The sequence below is a fragment of the Hyperolius riggenbachi genome, chromosome 10, assembly GCF_040937935.1.
Source record: "Hyperolius riggenbachi isolate aHypRig1 chromosome 10, aHypRig1.pri, whole genome shotgun sequence".
NCBI lineage: Eukaryota > Metazoa > Chordata > Amphibia > Anura > Hyperoliidae > Hyperolius > Hyperolius riggenbachi.
Genome location: NC_090655.1, coordinates 48,781,024 through 48,798,713, shown reverse-complemented (window position 1 = coordinate 48,798,713; position 17,690 = coordinate 48,781,024). Strand labels below are relative to the sequence as shown.

Genomic DNA, 17,690 nt, shown 5'->3' with positions numbered 1-17,690 from the left:
AATGTATGTAGTTGTAATTTTACTATTTAGCCACAAGATGGCCTCAGTCATTTTTGTTTCACTTACAGGAAGTGAAGAGGGAATGTGTAACTTAAAACGATCGCGGCTTCTCATAGAAGCCAGCGATCGTTCTAACGGGGACTTAGATCAATGAATGGGAACTGCGTTCCCATTCATTGATCTCCTTGCTAAAGGTCCGTGACGGGAGCGTGCTCCATCGGCAGCGGCGGCAGCTGGGGCAACATTTTGGACGTATCCGCTACATCCAAAATACTTAAGTAGTAGTTAAATATCTATATGTCCAATGAGGCTACAGAAGCACTGAGGCTTTCATAGGGTGTCCTAATTTTTGCAAATGACAAGGTAAGGTAGAGTGCTGCCTCTCTATGGGGCATATTCACAAAATGCTAGTAAAATTGTTGTGTACTGTGTAAGGCACGTTATACAGCCAGTCTAATACTAGCAATGAGCACGTTACCTGGGTTACGTGAGTAGCGCTATTTGCGCAATACCATGTCAGTTATGTAAATATCAGTTCCTGCAGTTGCAGCATTTACTCGGGATATGTCCATTAATCAGGGGCGTAGCAATAGGGGTTGCAGAGGTAGCGACCGCATCGGGGCCCTTGGGCCAGAGGGGCCTGAAGGGCCCTCCCTCAACTGCAGTAATAGTTTTCTATAGGTCCTGTGCTCATAACAATCACTTCTATAGATACTTTGAATAGTGGTAATCATTAACAAACTGTTCCCCATCCCCTTTCTTGCACCTCTGACACTGTAGTTGCCATTGGCAGGTTTTGGTGCGGCGTATCAATTGCTATGTATAGAGTGCTTGGGGGGCCCCATTGTAAAACTTGCATCGGGGTCCACAGCTCCTTAGCTACGCCACTGCCATTAATTGAATCCACAGCTATGGCCACTGGCCTTAAGTTTCATCCTTCCAGTCACCACTCAAGACACTTAAAGGGAACCTGAACCGGGTAAAAGTATTTAAATTAAATACATGAAGTTACTGCAAATGAATATTGCATACTTACTTCAATGTCAGTTCCTCTAAGAAGGTCACCATTTTCTTCTAACAACTATCCCTTCCTGTTCTGAGAAGATTTTGTCAAAACTAAAATATATCAGTTGCTGTCAGTTATAACTGAAACGACAACTAATGTGCAAGGTAATGTCTGTTTTCCCCTATGGCTCAAATGGACATTTACAGTTTAACAGTGTGCTGACCCGGAAGCTGTTACGGGGTCATCACTATTTTTAAAATGGAGGTTGGAGAATTCCATCGATCACAGTGGACAAACACGACACAGGAGAGGAGAAAGAGATTGAGGAGTAGACGGGAGTTAAGTATGACCTGTGTATGTTTATGTTGACTTTAATTTTCAGTTCAGGTTTTCTTTAAGCTGAGTACCCACCACAAGACATGCTGAAAATGGAATCGGGGAACCGACAGCGACCATCTTCTACCGCGGGCACACGCAATGCGACATGATCCCGGTACTTTGTATGGGAGTCTACAGGGATTGGAGAAATCATCCACGATGAGGTCTGTCATGGTGGTCGTGCTCACTGCACGGCGTGAAAAACAAACCTATAATCATGAAAGCGCATCCATCTGAAAATGGCGCCTGTGAATAATGGCGCACAGTATTGCCGCTAATCCGTTTGCTGCTTATCGCTATTTAACGTTAAAGCCTTATTGTTATTTAGCATTAAAGCCTTATCGTTATTTATCGTTAACACACAGAACCCTCTCTGTACCTATCCCTAACCCCTAAACCCCCCCCGGTGGTGCCTAACCCTAACCACCCCCCTGGTGGTTCCTAACTCTAAGACCCCCTGGTGGTGTATATTGTACTGTAACTATACCTAACCCTACTCTCACACAGAACCCTCCCTGTACCTAACCCTAACCCCTAGACCCCCCTGGTGGTGCCTAACCCTAAGACCCCCCCCCCCCCCAAGTGGTGCCTAACTCTAACCTTGACAGTGTTGCATTAAATCCATTCACCGTTTTGCAGTTAAATAACGTCTGCAGTTTGGCTTATGTAGGGCACTATTGATAAATAACGTTAGTGTGTGCCGTTTTTCTTCTTTTTTCCCTGCGCGCCATTATTATGCAGTACTAACGATAAATAGCGATAAGCGTATCTTTTTAATGCGGCGCCATTCTTATGCATACGCGCTGTGCGTCATTATTCACTGATCCCCATGAAAGCGCCCCCATGCTTATGAAATTTTGGAAGCAATAGTTTGTCCTGAAAAAAGTCACCCATCGTCAAAAAAGTCACAGCAAAATTCATGTCATAGGTACGGACGCTCAGACAAGCAGTCTGTCATGTCAGAGTAGTGTTGGATGGTCTTCCCCTTTCAGCTTACCTTCCGCAGGCCAAGAGAAGTCTCTACCCCAGGCTGTATATTAAAGCCATCATCATCCATAAATGCTGGTTCTTTGTGACCGTGAACTAAGACTCTGGCCCCTGCTACAGAGGACAACAATGGAATGTAGTCATGTTGCTCCGTGCGTAGGACCAGGGTTAAACCTATAAAGAGAAGAATGAAAGACTTTAGGGAGTCCCCATTTTTTGAGTGTAAAAATGTACAGAGTGTGATTGACTTGCAATTAATGTTCGATAAAAGTGTGTTTAAACGGTCGGTAATCGTTTGGTAAAGTTGCGGTAAATGTGTTCGATAACTTTGCCGTAATTGGTTGGTAATATGTGTGGAAATAAAGCTTTTTTTGGCCACTGTAGGGCAGCCCATATACTTGCCACCAATTACACAGAAACAACTCAGGATAGCCTGTCACATTTAAAGTGGACCTGAACTCTTGCACGTGATAGAAGGAAAACACCTTGTGTGTGTATAGAGAGTTTAGCCTGTCTAATTCTCTTTCATCTGTGACTAATCACAAATGTAATTGGAGCTTTCAGCTGTGCCATCTGGGTGCCTCAGCAGAGCAGCTAATTTGTAAACACAGGATGTTAAAAATATGTCTACTTCCATAAAAGCAGGATGTAGACACACTGTAGTTTTATTGCAGGATCAGCTGTAACAAAGAAATGTTTTTCTTTAAAGGTTATTATGCTGTTTTTAATTTTTAGAGCAGAGATTAATTTCCTCCTCAGACTGTACGAGGTCTGAAAGTGCACCTTGAGATTAGAAACGTCTTCTCTGCCTCCTTCTATGTAAAATCGACATAAACTCAAGCAAACATAGCTCAAAAGGCTCCATCCTAAAGGTCACCAGCAGAGAAGTGAAAATTTTCACCAGCCATTTGTAATTAATAAAAAATCCTTAATTAACACCAAGTATCTGCACACTGATTCAATTGAGAATCTCAACTTTGAGAAAAAAATGGCATTTTTTACCGCACTTTTAACACACTTTTACCTCAAGCAGTAATTTAGGGTGTAAAATATTGTACTTTTCAAAAAGGAGATATTTTGGTCAGTATTTTTCACACCATATATTACGTAAATCATTGTGAATACAGCCCAATGTGTTTGAAGCAGAGAGAAATAAGGAAAGGGTATACAGGAGAGTGACTGCAAGCCGGATAACTAGAGATTAAGATATTGGGGGCCCTGGGGTACCTCTAAGTCTAATAGCAATCAGTGTGTGACGGCTGGGGTGGGTGGGAGGGATGGAGGGCGCACTTTGGTGTCTCAGCCTTGGGTGCTGGAGGACCTTGTCCCAGCCCTGCATACTGGAGATTACATTATATGCCTGTTTTAGAAGCTATAATATACAAAGGCGGACATAGGCCCGTGCACGCTGTGCAGCCGCACAGGGGCCCCAGGTCCTCTAGGGCCCATGCAATTGCACCAGTTAGGGCCTGATTATCCTCTAGGCTTTTCTCCATGCATTTCTCTCTGAAACTCAAGAGAAACTGTGTTAATAACTTGTGCCCCAGTCATATACAAGTTTCAAATGTGTGCTACATTAATACAGTGCCTACAGAATGTGACCTAGGTTCATGTACATTTATCTTATTGGCATTGTTTGGATCCAACCATGATCTGTTATGACAGCACCCACTCACATGGGGCCCGCTTCATTTATTCTGCACAGGGGCCCATTGCTGGCTTTGTCCGCCACTGATAATATATCAGTACTGTATAGGCACAGCATAACAGCTTATACTCTACATATTGGAGACTTTGTCCTGTGTTAGTAGCAATACTATACAGTATATCAGATTAGGCACAGAGTAGCAGCTCTAAGGCCTAGTGCACACCAGAGCGGTTCTGCTGCGGTTTGCGATCCGCTTGCGGCTGCGGATCCGCTTGGTCAATGTATCTCAATGGGCTGGTGCACACCAGAGCGGGAGGCGTTTTGCAGAAACGCATACTCCCAGGCTGCTGCAGATTTTGGATTGCGGATACGTTTCTGCCTCAATGTTAAAGAAAACCTGAACTGAAAATTAAAAGTCAAAATAAGCATACACAAGTCATACTTGCCTCCAATGTAGTCTACTCCTCAGTGTCTTTCTCCTGTCCCGCGTCCTGTTTGTTCACTGTGATCAAGGGAATTTTCCGTCCTCCATTTTGAAAATGGACATTACCCATAACAGCTTTCTGGTCAGCACACAGTTAAACTGTAACATCGCCCACTTGAGCCATAGGGAAAAATGGACATTACCTGGTACATCAGTTTTCCTCTCAGCTATAACTGACAGCAACTGATATTTTACTGACAGCAACTGATATATTTCAGATCTGACAAAATATTGTCAGAACTGGAAGGGATTATTGTCAGAAGAAAAATGTGAGTTTCTGAGAGGAACTGATGGCAAGGTAACTATGTAATGTTCATTTGAAGTTACCTTATGTGTTTATTTTAAATATTTTTACTCAGTACAGGTTCTCTTTAAGTATAGGAAAATGCAAACCTCTCTAAAAAAACGGCACTTCAGAGCGGTTTGCCAGGCGTTTTTTGTTACAGTAGCTGTTCAGTAACAGCTTTACTGTAACAATACATAAAATCTACTACACCAAAAACGCTACACAAAACCGCAAAATGCTAGCTGAAACGCTACAGAAAAAGAAGTTTTAAATCAGGATGATACCATTTATTGGCTAACTAAAAATGAATAAAATAAGCAAGCTTTTGGCCTTGCAGCCTTCGTCTGGCTTATATCCTGTTAGTTTGCAAACTGGTGGTACAGACAGCTTATATACATGCAACATCAAAAGGGAAAACAGATATTTTTTTCAAGCATAAATACATGTCATTAAGATGCCTTAATTCACACAGACCATCGACCTGGGGTTAGAGGTTGTAAGCCAAGATAAGAATCCTTGTTTACTTCCTGCTCACATACCTGGGAGTTGGACTGACACAGAGGTATCGTAAATTCTTAGTTCACAAGTTCAGCTATAATGGCTGAGAAAAGTTCAAATGTCATCAGTCTCATACCAATATAGAAAGTTGTTGTCCTTATTCAAACCCTTCTGCACAGCTTTGAACCAATTTATAAATTTTGTTTCTGCTATTAATCGATCATTTGACGTTTTGAAGCCACCCTTCAGGGCAGTGACACGAAGATCATCCATGCTGTGTCCGTTGGACTGAAAGTGTGTAGCAACTGGGAGCCCAGATTTGGTATCTTTAATAGTGTGCCTGTGTCCATTCATACGTTTGCGCAGAGTTTGTCCAGTTTCTCCCACGTACATAACATTGGGGCATTTAGCACACATGATCAGATACACCAGATTGGTGGTACCACAGGAAAATTTACCCTGTACTCTGTACTCCTGTTGTGAACCTGGTATCGTTACCCTGTCAGTGGAGTAAATGTGTCCGCAGGTCCCACATATTTTTTGTTGGCAGGGTGATGTTCCGTTTTGTTGAGGCCTATTCAAAGAGCTCCTGACAATCATCTGTTTTAGATTGTGTGGTTGCCGATATGACAAGAGTGGAGGTTTAGGGAATATCGTTCTCAGTCTGTGATCCTTGTGTAAAATGGGATGTAGTTCCTTAGCAATCCTCCTTAAGATTTCCAGGTGTGGGTTGTAGGTGACAACCAAAGGGACACGTTCCTCTTTCTGGTTTTGCTTATATTTCAGGAGTTCAGTCCTGGGGATGTTGCTGGCTTTCCTGATTTGGGCCTCAGCCATAGGAGGACTGTAACCTTGTTTAATGAAAGTGTTCTTAAGGTGATCCAGGTGCTTGTCTCTGTCCCTCCTGTCAGAACAAATCCGGTTGTACCTTATAGCTTGGCTGTAAATTATAGAGTTCTTAATGTGCTTAGGATGAAAACTGTCATATCTTAGGTATGTGGGACAGTCTGTAGGTTTGCGATACACAGAGGTTTGTATGTTGTTACCCCTGATGTATATGGTGGTGTCCAGAAAGTTAATCTCTGTGTGAGAGTAGGTAAGTTTCAATCTGATTGTAGGATGGAAGGCATTGAAGTTCCTGTGGAACTGGAGAAGATCATCCTCACTTGCGGACCAGATGATTAAAATATCATCAATGAAGCGGAAGTAGGCCATGGGTTTTATGCCACATGCATTGAGGTATTCCTCTTCGATTTCGGCCATGAAGAGATTTGCATACTGTGGTGCGAATCGCGAACCCATTGCCACGCCCATCTGCTGTAAATAGAGGTCCTGTCCAAAAGTGAAATAATTATGAGTGAGAATGAATTTGATCAGTCCAGCAATAGGCTTTACAGGTATGCCCTGACCCTGAAGATATTTATGGCAGGCCGCAATACCATCATCATGGGGAATGTTCGTGTACAGGGACTCCACATCCATCGTGGCCAGTATGGTTCCCTCAGGTACTGGGCCCATGGCTGTCAGTTTGTTCAGGAGGTGGGTGGTATCCTGTATGTAGCTGGGTCTTTTACAGACAAGAGGTTTCAAGATGTTTTCCAGCCACCCTGACATGTTCTCTGTAAAAGTTCCACTCCCTGAGATTATGGGCCTGCCTGGGTTTCCCTCTTTGTGGATCTTGGGAAGCATGTAAAAGCAGGCTGTTCTAGGCTCTTCAGGGATAAGGGTCCTTACATGTTGTCTGATGTTTGCAGGCAATCTGTTAACCATCCTATTGAGTGCCATCCTGTAGCCTTTTGTGGGGTCCCCCTGTAATTTGGCATAGTGAGCGGTGTTGGATAATTGTCTTTGTGCCTCCTGGATGTAGTCACTGGTGTTCATTATGACTATGGCACCACCTTTATCCGCTGGTTTAATAATAATGTCCTTATTCTCCTTAAGGGATCTGATGGCCTGTCGCTCCTGTGGTTTACAACAGGAGTACAGAGTACAAGGTACATTTTCCTGTGGTTCCACCAATCTGGTGTATCTGATCATGTGTGCTAAATGCCCCAATGTTATGTACGTGGGAGAAACTGGACAAACTCTGCGCAAACGTATGAATGGACACAGGCACACTATTAAAGATACCAAATCTGGGCTCCCAATTGCTACACACTTTCGGTCCAACGGACACAGCATGGATGATCTTCGTGTCACTGCCCTGAAGGGTGGCTTCAAAACGTCAAATGATCGATTAATAGCAGAAACAAAATTTATAAATTGGTTCAAAGCTGTGCAGAAGGGTTTGAATAAGGACAACAACTTTCTATATTGGTATGAGATTGATGACATTTGAACTTTTCTCAGCCATCATAGCTGAACTTGTGAACTAAGAATTTACGATACCTCTGTGTCAGTCCAACTCCCAGGTATGTGAGCAGGGAGTAAACAAGGATTCTTATCTTGGCTTACAACCTCTAACCCCAGGTCGATGGTCTGTGTGAATTAAGGCATCTTAATGACATGTATTTATGCTTGAAAAAAATATATGTTTTCCCTTTTGATGTTGCGTGTATATAAGCTGTCTGTACCACCAGTTTGCAAACTAACAGGATATAAGCCAGACGAAGGCTGCAAGGCCGAAAGCTTGCTTATTTTATTCATTTTTAGTTAGCCAATAAATGGTATCATCCTGATTTAAAACTTCTTGCTTTTACTGATGGCTAACACGGTACAATACCCTACTGCTACTACTATGCTTGAAGATACCGCAATGTACCACACTTTCCTGGAACTTAAGAAAGACCTGAAGAAACTTGCACAACTGGACAGCGACATCTTTTTCTTGACTACATGCAAAAAGGAAAAACTTATACCTCAAGGACTAAGGATACAGAATCCCACCCTGCATACATACAATAGCAGGTTTGCAGAAGAAATCTGCAGGAGGAGCTCGGAGAGAATACGGAATTACCTTATAAGAGTCTGCTATAACCGTAAGAGGATTACAAAGGATGAGATACAGAGCCTGAAACTGTCTCTGAATGATGACCACACTGGAGCATGGGATAAACTACAGATTTTCTATAGGAAACTACAGAGATTCCTAATTAACAACAAAAAGAAAAAACTTCAGAGACTTAGAATTAAGAGTGGACGCCTGGATGCACAAGCAGCAGAAAAAGAGCAACCCACAGGTGTAATGAATCTTTCCACTTATCAGGTTACTGAAGCTGAAATGTCAGTACTCTCCAAAGGCCTGTCATTCTGCCCTGCAAGACCCATAGACAGGATTGCACTCTGTGGAGATATGGAGGAATTTTTCAGAAAGCTGCGACTCAAGGAACACTACCATGATAAGGAAGCCTGTGATACAATGGATAATGGACCAAAACGCACCAGATCTAAAAATAAGAAAAAAAGATGGACCCACAAAGAAGGAGAAAACCCGACCCTGGATAAATACATCAACAAATTCAGACGCAGAATCTCTGACAGGATCCTGAGTAAAAGAAAGACACTGGCCCAGAACGTAACACCACAGGAGCGACAGGCCATCAGATCCCTTAAGGAGAATAAGGACATTATTATTAAACCAGCGGATAAAGGTGGTGCCATAGTCATAATGAACACCAGTGACTACATCCAGGAGGCACAAAGACAATTATCCAACACCGCTCACTATGCCAAATTACAGGAGGACCCCACAAAAGGCTACAGGATGACACTCAATAGGATGGTTAACAGATTGCCTGCAAACATCAGACAACATGTAAGGACCCTTATCCCTGAAGAGCCTAGAACAGCCTGCTTTTACATGCTTCCCAAGATCCACAAAGAGGGAAACCCAGGCAGGCCCATAATCTCAGGGAGTGGAACTTTTACAGAGAACATGTCAGGGTGGCTGGAAAACATCTTGAAACCTCTTGTCTGTAAAAGACCCAGCTACATACAGGATACCACCCACCTCCTGAACAAACTGACAGCCATGGGCCCAGTACCTGAGGGAACCATACTGGCCACGATGGATGTGGAGTCCCTGTACACGAACATTCCCCATGATGATGGTATTGCGGCCTGCCGTAAATATTTTCAGGGTCAGGGCATACCTGTAAAGCCTATTGCTGGACTGATCAAATTCATTCTCACTCATAATTATTTCACTTTTGGACAGGACCTCTATTTACAGCAGATGGGCGTGGCAATGGGTTCGCGATTCGCACCACAGTATGCAAATCTCTTCATGGCCGAAATCGAAGAGGAATACCTCAATGCATGTGGCATAAAACCCATGGCCTACTTCCGCTTCATTGATGATATTTTAATCATCTGGTCCGCAAGTGAGGATGATCTTCTCCAGTTCCACAGGAACTTCAATGCCTTCCATCCTACAATCAGATTGAAACTAACCTACTCTCACACAGAGATTAACTTTCTGGACACCACCATATACATCAGGGGTAACAACATACAAACCTCTGTGTATCGCAAACCTACAGACCGTCCCACATACCTAAGATATGACAGTTTTCATCCTAAGCACATTAAGAACTCTATAATTTACAGCCAAGCAATAAGGTACAACCGGATTTGTTCTGACAGGATGGACAGAGACAAGCACCTGGATCGCCTTAAGAACACTTTCATTAAACAAGGTTACAGTCCTCCCATGGCTGAGGCCCAAATCAGGAAAGCCAGCAACATCCCCAGGACTGAACTCCTGAAATATAAGCAAAACCAGAAAGAGGAACGTGTCCCTTTGGTTGTCACCTACAACCCACACCTGGAAATCTTAAGGAGGATTGCTAAGGAACTACATCCCATTTTACACAAGGATCACAGACTGAGAACGATATTCCCTAAACCTCCCCTCTTGTCATATCGGCAACCACACAATCTAAAACAGATGATTGTCAGGAGTTCTTTGAATAGGCCTCAACAAAACGGAACATCACCCTGCCAACAAAAAATATGTGGGACCTGCGGACACATTTACTCCACTGACAAGGTAACGATACCAGGTTCACAACAGGAGTACAGAGTACAAGGTACATTTTCCTGTGGTTCCACCAATCTGGTGTATCTGATCATGTGTGCTAAATGCCCCAATGTTATGTACGTGGGAGAAACTGGACAAACTCTGCGCAAACGTATGAATGGACACAGGCACACTATTAAAGATACCAAATCTGGGCTCCCAGTTGCTACACACTTTCGGTCCAACGGACACAGCATGGATGATCTTCGTGTCACTGCCCTGAAGGGTGGCTTCAAAACGTCAAATGATCGATTAATAGCAGAAACAAAATTTATAAATTGGTTCAAAGCTGTGCAGAAGGGTTTGAATAAGGACAACAACTTTCTATATTGGTATGAGACTGATGACATTTGAACTTTTCTCAGCCATTATAGCTGAACTTGTGAACTAAGAATTTACGATACCTCTGTGTCAGTCCAACTCCCAGGTATGTGAGCAGGGAGTAAACAAGGATTCTTATCTTGGCTTACAACCTCTAACCCCAGGTTGATGGTCTGTGTGAATTAACCAGCCGGGCGGTATGGACGAGCTCAGCTCGTCCATCACCGCCGGAGGCTGCCGCTCAGGCCCTGCTGGGCCGATTTTAATCAAATAAAAAGCAGCACACGCAGCCGGCAGTTTGCCAGCCGCGTGTGCTGCCAGATTGCCGCCGCTCTGCGGCGATCCGCCGCGAGCAGCGGCGAAAGAAGGTCCCCCCAGCCGCCTGAGCCCTGCGCAGCCGGAACAAATAGTTCCGGCCAGCGCTAAGGGCTGGATCGGAGGCGGCTGACGTCAGGACGTCGGCTGACGTCCATGACGTCACTCCGCTCGTCGCCATGGCGTGTTACTTCTGGCCGCCGGAGGCGATCAGAAGAACGCCTCCGGAGCGCCCTCTTGTGGGCTTTCATGCAGCCAACTTTCAGTTGGCTGCATGAAATAGTTTTTTTTTTATTTAAAAAAAACCCTCCCGCAGCCACCCTGGCGATCTTAATAGAACGCCAGGGTGGTTAAGGCATCTTAATGACATGTATTTATGCTTGAAAAAAGTGTATCTGGTTTCCCTTTTGATGTTGCATGTATATAAGCTGTCTGTACCACCAGTTTGCAAACTAACAGGATATAAGCCAGACGAAGGCTGCAAGGCCGAAAGCTTGCTTATTTTATTCATTTTTAGTTAGCCAATAAATGGTATCATCCTGATTTAAAACTTCTTGCTTTTACTGATGGCTAACACGGTACAATACCCTACTGCTACTACAGAAAAAGAAGAAAAAGCGTTTAAAAATCTGCTAGCATTTTGCGGATTTGCTAGCGTTTTTTGGTGTGCACCAGGCCATACAGGGGATGGCATGCTTATGGCAGTAGCTATAATATATATCAGATTATAAGTAACAGCTTATATTACACATACTGAAGGTGGCATATACCAGCATTTTGCACTGTTATCATCCTTTCTGTGGTCAGACTGAGGGGGGGGGGGGGGAGGTGAGAAGTGGGGTTTAATAGCAGAGTTCTCTGTGAAACATGCAAATAGGGGGGAAGTGTCAGACCACGGTGAGATCACAGTCGCTGTGTGTTCATCACTCTTGACCTTATGTTATTCTTTGGCTTCATACAGCAGGTATACTCACCGTTTTTCATCCCCGGGGTAGAAGAGCTCCACGATTCACTATCTGAGCGGTTGTGGTTAAACGTATAGCAGTTTCCGTAGATTGCATGGTGGAAATGTGAGTAGTTCCTGCACAGAATGAGAATGTGAGAGAAAGAAAGGTGGTCAACAGCAATGATCTTAAATGATTAAAATAAGGTAGTGTATATCTACTCACTGGCACTTCAAAGAGAGCTCCTGTAGGACTTACAGGATATCAGAGGTGAGAAGCTATTCTTTTACGTCCAGTACCTCCTCGCTCAGCCGTGTGGCCGCTGCAGCAGCAGAGTCGTGCAAGTACTGCGCATGCTCTTACCTGGTGGCATGTGTCCTTGATTACTCTCCCGCAGCTGGGAGTGATCTGCATATGCGCAGCTACAAGGCTTGCCATAGTACGCATCCGCAGAGTCCTCCCGGACACGAGAGCGCAATCAAGGATGCACCCTGCCGAGCCAGCGCATGCACAGTACTGCACGGCTCGGGTGACTTGGCTGCTGTATCGGGCCGAACAGCTGAGCGAGGAGTGTCATTATAGGGAGACTTCAAAGGAGATGCAACTGCATACACGTTGCATTGCAGGGGTAATGTCCAGCACTATCCAAAGGAAATGAAATACAATGCATACCGTTCACATAAGATGGTATTTTATACACACAGCAGACAGAACATACACAACATGGATGCCACACAAGTCTACTACCAGTTAAGATGGCCAGGGGCTTAGCAATAGGGGTTGCAGAGGTTGCGACCGCATCGCGGCCCTTGGGCCAGAGGGGCCCCGAAAGGCCCTCCCTCAGCTTCAGTATTAGCTCTCTATTGGTCCTGTGCTCATAATAATGACTTCTATAGATCATTAACAAACTGTTCCCCATTCCCTTATTGCAGCTCTGACACTGTGGTTGTCCTTGGCAGGTTTTGGTGCGCCGTATCAATTAGTCAATAATCAATAGAGTGTTTGGGGGGCCCCAATGTAAAACTTGCATCGGGGCCCATAGCTCCATAGCTGCACCACTGAAGATGGCTACCCTGTCCTGTATATGCCACAAGGAGGAGAGCAAGGAAAATACAGTCCTACAAGGGTTGGAAGAAGCTCCAGGTAAGTAAAAGCCACAGGCTTACACCCCCTAGTGACCAGGCCATTTTTTTTTTACAATTCAGCACTCTGCAGCTTTAACAGTTTGCTGCAGTGCCATACAATGTAGCACACAAATGAATCTGCCCTCCTTTCCTTGCCACCAACAGAGCTTTCTGTTGGTGGCATCTTATTGTTGCTGTAATGAGTTTTTTTTTCATTAATTTAAAACTTTTTATTTTTTTATTTTTTTTATTATTTCCCTCCCCCTCACTCCCTCCCTCCAAGATCCAGAACAAGGATCACCTCTCATAAGCATCAGATTGCAGCGCTGTACCAATAGAAATTGAATGTTTTTTGTTTTTAAGAGCCTGCCAGCCCTGATCGCACTGATCGCGTGTCAGCAGGCTAAAGCGGCCGCAGAGTGGTTAAAGAGGAACTGTAACGACATATATTAGAGTGCAGTAAATTATTCAGGATACCCACTCTTATGGTTATTTTCCTGGTTTCAGCATCTGAAACACTTCCTATAGCTATATATTGCTGTTATACTGCAGCTAAGCACCATCTCCCAACCTCCAATTCACAGCCTACATCCATTATGATTGGACTATGGAGGAGGTCTGGTATGGGAATCCAGGAGAAACCGCAAAGGTCCGGATGAATACTGACTAGGCTAGGCTCAAGAGTATAAGGACACATAAATGCCATCACCCTACACTAGCCAGGGGCATTTCCACTCTACTGAAGCTGTTATGCTCTCAGGCCGCAGATTTTGCTGCAGCAGCTAATTTAGGGTATGCTGGGTGTGGCTTGTGCACTGCACCCTCAATTATCTAGGGCCCAGAGCACAAGCCTTGCCTGTTATACCCCAGCTACACCCCTGGAGCAATCTAAACAGAATTAGACCACTCGATAGAGCATTACCCAAAAAGTTTTAATCTCTGTTAAAATGTATTCACTTACAAGCTTAAAACTAATTAGGCGCTTTTTAGTAACAGAACGCTGGATCCCCTCTCCTTTATGCACAATACCCCTCCGTGCCGTGGCCAGCAGCGCAGGGATCCGATGTCTGGGACTCCAGGCGAGCAGAGGCTAGGCAGGTCTTAGCTCCTATAAGCATCCAGGGTCATTACACGTTTTAGTGTTCACACACCTTCATCAGGTGTGATTTTGATCTGATGAAGGCATGTGAATGCCAAAACGCGTAGGAGCTAGAACCCTCCCAGAACTTCGGAGGCCCACACCGCTGGCCACGGTGCGGAGGGCTATTGCCCACAAAGGAGATAGGATCCAGCGTCCTGTAACTGAAAAGCGCCATTTGGTTTAAAGAGAACCTGAACTGAAAATAAAAAGTCAAAATAACCATACACAGGTCATACTTACCTCCTGTGTAGTCTACTCCTCAATCTCTTTTTCCTCTTCTGCGTCCTTTGTCCACTGTGATCAATGGAATTTTCCATCCTCCATTTTAAAAATGGCAGCTTCCTGGTCAACACACTGTTAAACTGTAATATTACACACTTGATCCATAGGGAAACATGGACATTACCTTGCACATTCAGTTGTAACTGACAGCAGCTGATCTATAACTGACAGCAACTAGTATGTTTCAGTTCTGACAAAATATTGTCAGAACTGGAAGGGATCGCTGTAAGAAGAAAATGGTGAGCTTCTGAGAGGAACTGACTGTGAGGTAAGTATGTAATATTCATTTGCAGCTACATCATGTGTTTATTTTACATAATTTTCTTCGCTTCAGGTTCCCTTTAAGTTTGGAAGTGACTACATTTTAGCAGAGATTAATACTTTTTTGGTAATGCACTATCGAGCGCTCTGATTCTGTTTAGATTGTTGTGTATGCCCAAGATTTGAGCGGCATCCTAGTGTTAATGGAGGAATATTGGTGTGGTCCTATAGCTTATTTGTACACCCCTGAAGCCTGTAGATGTAGGAAATGTATAAACGCTGTTGGAGGCGCCCTGAATATCTAATAATAATTATGTATATAAATTAGGAGTAGTTAAATCTCACCTTCTTCAAGGACAAACCACAAAACGAGGGTATAAATTTTATTCATGAACATAAGACAATGCGTTTCATGGGTGCTGGCCTGCTTCCTCAGGTGAATACAAAAATACCTCAGTAGCAGTTGACACGTGTGTAAGCACCTCTATATCTGTAGGTATATGAAGCCTTTGTGATGTTAGTATAATTATAACATATATACATACCCATCCTGCATACACTGCTCTTCATTGAACCTGCAGGCAAGGATGAAGTTCTCATGTTGCTCCTTATCAGTAATGTCATTCTGGGGCACCCGGGCAAGGATATTGATGTACTGGAAGCGATACCACTCCTGGATAGCATCAACACCAGAGCTGTATGTCCTGAAGTAGCAATCTCCTCCCGTCGCATTGCACTGTGCATGGGAAGAAAGGGGTCAGGCTATGCAGCACTTGTAGATCATTATTACTACCATATATTCCTTCGGTGGTGCTTTACAACCTAGGTTCTCAACGTGTGGTACGCGTACCCCAGGGGGTACTTCTGATGGTTCCAGGGGGTACTCTGGCTTGATATACTTAACCAAGTATAACAAATTTAGAGTTAAATGATAAATCTTATTTAAACAACACTAATTGGTATTTTAGCTAATTAAAAACAATAGTAAATGCTTGGAAATCGTTTAGAACCAATTATCATGTACTACAATTACATATATATTTATCAAGGGGTATTTGTGATAAGGTTTACTATGCTGGGGGGTACTTGGTGAATACAGCATTTTAATAGGGGTACATACCAATAAAATGTTGAGGAACATTGCTTTACAATATATGATACATTATACATATAGTTGCATAAAGGGATGCAGAAAATGCTTAGGCTAGAGGCCCACTTGAGTAATTTCAGCTCCACTTTGGGATCAAAAAGATCAAACCCACACCCGTTATTGTGATTTGGGCAAATTGCAATTGCAGGTCCTGCAGTATTTTTGGAGCAATGCTAAAGATGGAACGCTGCAAATTCACTTTTGAATCACTTTTCAAAGAGATGCACAGCCATGGTCGTGCATTTGCAGTAGTCAGCAGTACCAGGGCTAAAAGCGACAGAACGTAAGGGACCAGACCTACACCAAGAACCCATGGACTACAGGGGGCTGGAGGAAGCCCCACGTAAGTAGAAATCATTTTGATGTCTCAGCTACACTTTAAAGATACCAGTGCCAAAGGACTCTGGTTAAATAGGCATATGCTTTGGGTAGGGTGGTATAAGTAAATACTGTGCCTTCCGTTCCTCTCCGTCACTCGCCGTTCTCCTGCAGTAATCCCTGTTCTATCAGCTGACCTGGGCGACTCGCATAACCTAGCTTCCATATATACTGCGCATGCACAGTATGACCTTTCTTCTTTCCCGTGCCCACGCTGAATGACGTCACTATACTGAAGGGCAGTCGCTCCTGCGTCCCGGCAAGTACTGGACCGCTCATGCCGGGACACAGGAGCGAGGGGAGCGAACACGTTCCTGTATAGTGACATCATTCTGCGCGGAACGTAAGGCGCGGTAAGTATTAGGCCTGAACGATTTTAAGAAAAAATTGAATTGAGCGATTTCTGTCTGAAATTGCGGATTCGATTCACGATTTCCTACAAATCAAGCTTTGTTCCCCCTCTTTGCCTGTTTGTTCCCCCTCTGTCCCCGTCTCTCTCTTTGTGCCCCCTTTGCCTCTTTATGCCTCCTCTGGGTCTCTCTCTTGCCTCCTTTGTGTCTCTGTTCCCGCTCTGTTTCTCTCTCTGTGTCTCTCTCTGTGCCCACTCTGTCTCTGTGCTCGCTCTGTGTCTCTCTGTGCCTCCCAAGCTGCATCAGTTCTGGACATAGCTTCAATCACGAGTCCAGCGATGCCCATCTATTCACTTCACCTCCTGCAGGCTCTAATGCACGCAATACTTCCTGTATGTCATGTGACATACAGGAACGCAGAGTATTGCAAAGCACAAGAGGCGGCAGACGACTATAGAGGACGGACAGCGTTTTGGCTTGTGCGGAAGGTATGTCCAACGCTGCGGGCCGCACGCGCCAGGACTTTAGGGAAGTTTGAAGCCACTTCTTCAAACCTCCCCATGTGAAAATGACGTGATCGCGATAATTGCCGCTTTGACGATACCGAAATTGTGATCTTGGTGATCGCGATTTCGGTTTAAATTCAATTTATCTTTTTAGGCCTAGTAAATATATACTTATACCACCCTACCCACAGGATATGCCTATTAACCAGAGTCTTTTGGCTCTGGTATCCTTTAACGAACAAAAGAACTACCTACATTTACAATAACAGATAGAATAATATTGATCAAAGCATTTTATCTGATTGCCATGTGGGCGTCTGAGCTGAAGCCTTTTTCGTATATGGCCTGTTCAGGCGAAGGCAAATTGTAGCACATTGGACCCAGAACTGTTTCTTACTTTGGGTCTGCTGCAGAGGCAGGACTGAGTGCTTAGATTTATTTTTTTTTAATCTTTGGTTTTGTTGGCTGAACTCGGTGGACCCACCTATGTATTTTTTGGACCAAAACAACTATGCAGCTCTGCAACCGAAGCAGGAAAAAAGGGCGCAGGAGCCCTTTCGGAAAAAAACGGCATCACCATAGGCATATTTTATAAAAGCCATGAATAGCGG

General features: G+C 44.1%; 2 protein-coding genes across 3 annotated transcripts in view; one reads left to right on the top strand and one right to left on the bottom strand.

The window, feature by feature from the left end:
• The window catches only part of LTBR (lymphotoxin beta receptor), a 390,915-nt gene that overhangs the window by 160,245 nt on the left and 212,980 nt on the right, over positions 1-17,690 (top strand). The window lies entirely within an intron of this gene.
• SCNN1A (sodium channel epithelial 1 subunit alpha) overlaps positions 1-17,690 on the bottom strand; it is a 137,149-nt gene that overhangs the window by 58,637 nt on the left and 60,822 nt on the right. The window contains exons 4-6 of the mRNA XM_068258495.1: positions 15,241-15,431; positions 11,918-12,024; positions 2,382-2,545 (exon numbers count right to left, since the gene is read on the bottom strand). Coding sequence (XP_068114596.1) covers positions 2,382-2,545; positions 11,918-12,024; positions 15,241-15,431 — 462 coding nt within the window. The remainder of the gene's footprint in view (positions 1-2,381; positions 2,546-11,917; positions 12,025-15,240; positions 15,432-17,690) is intronic.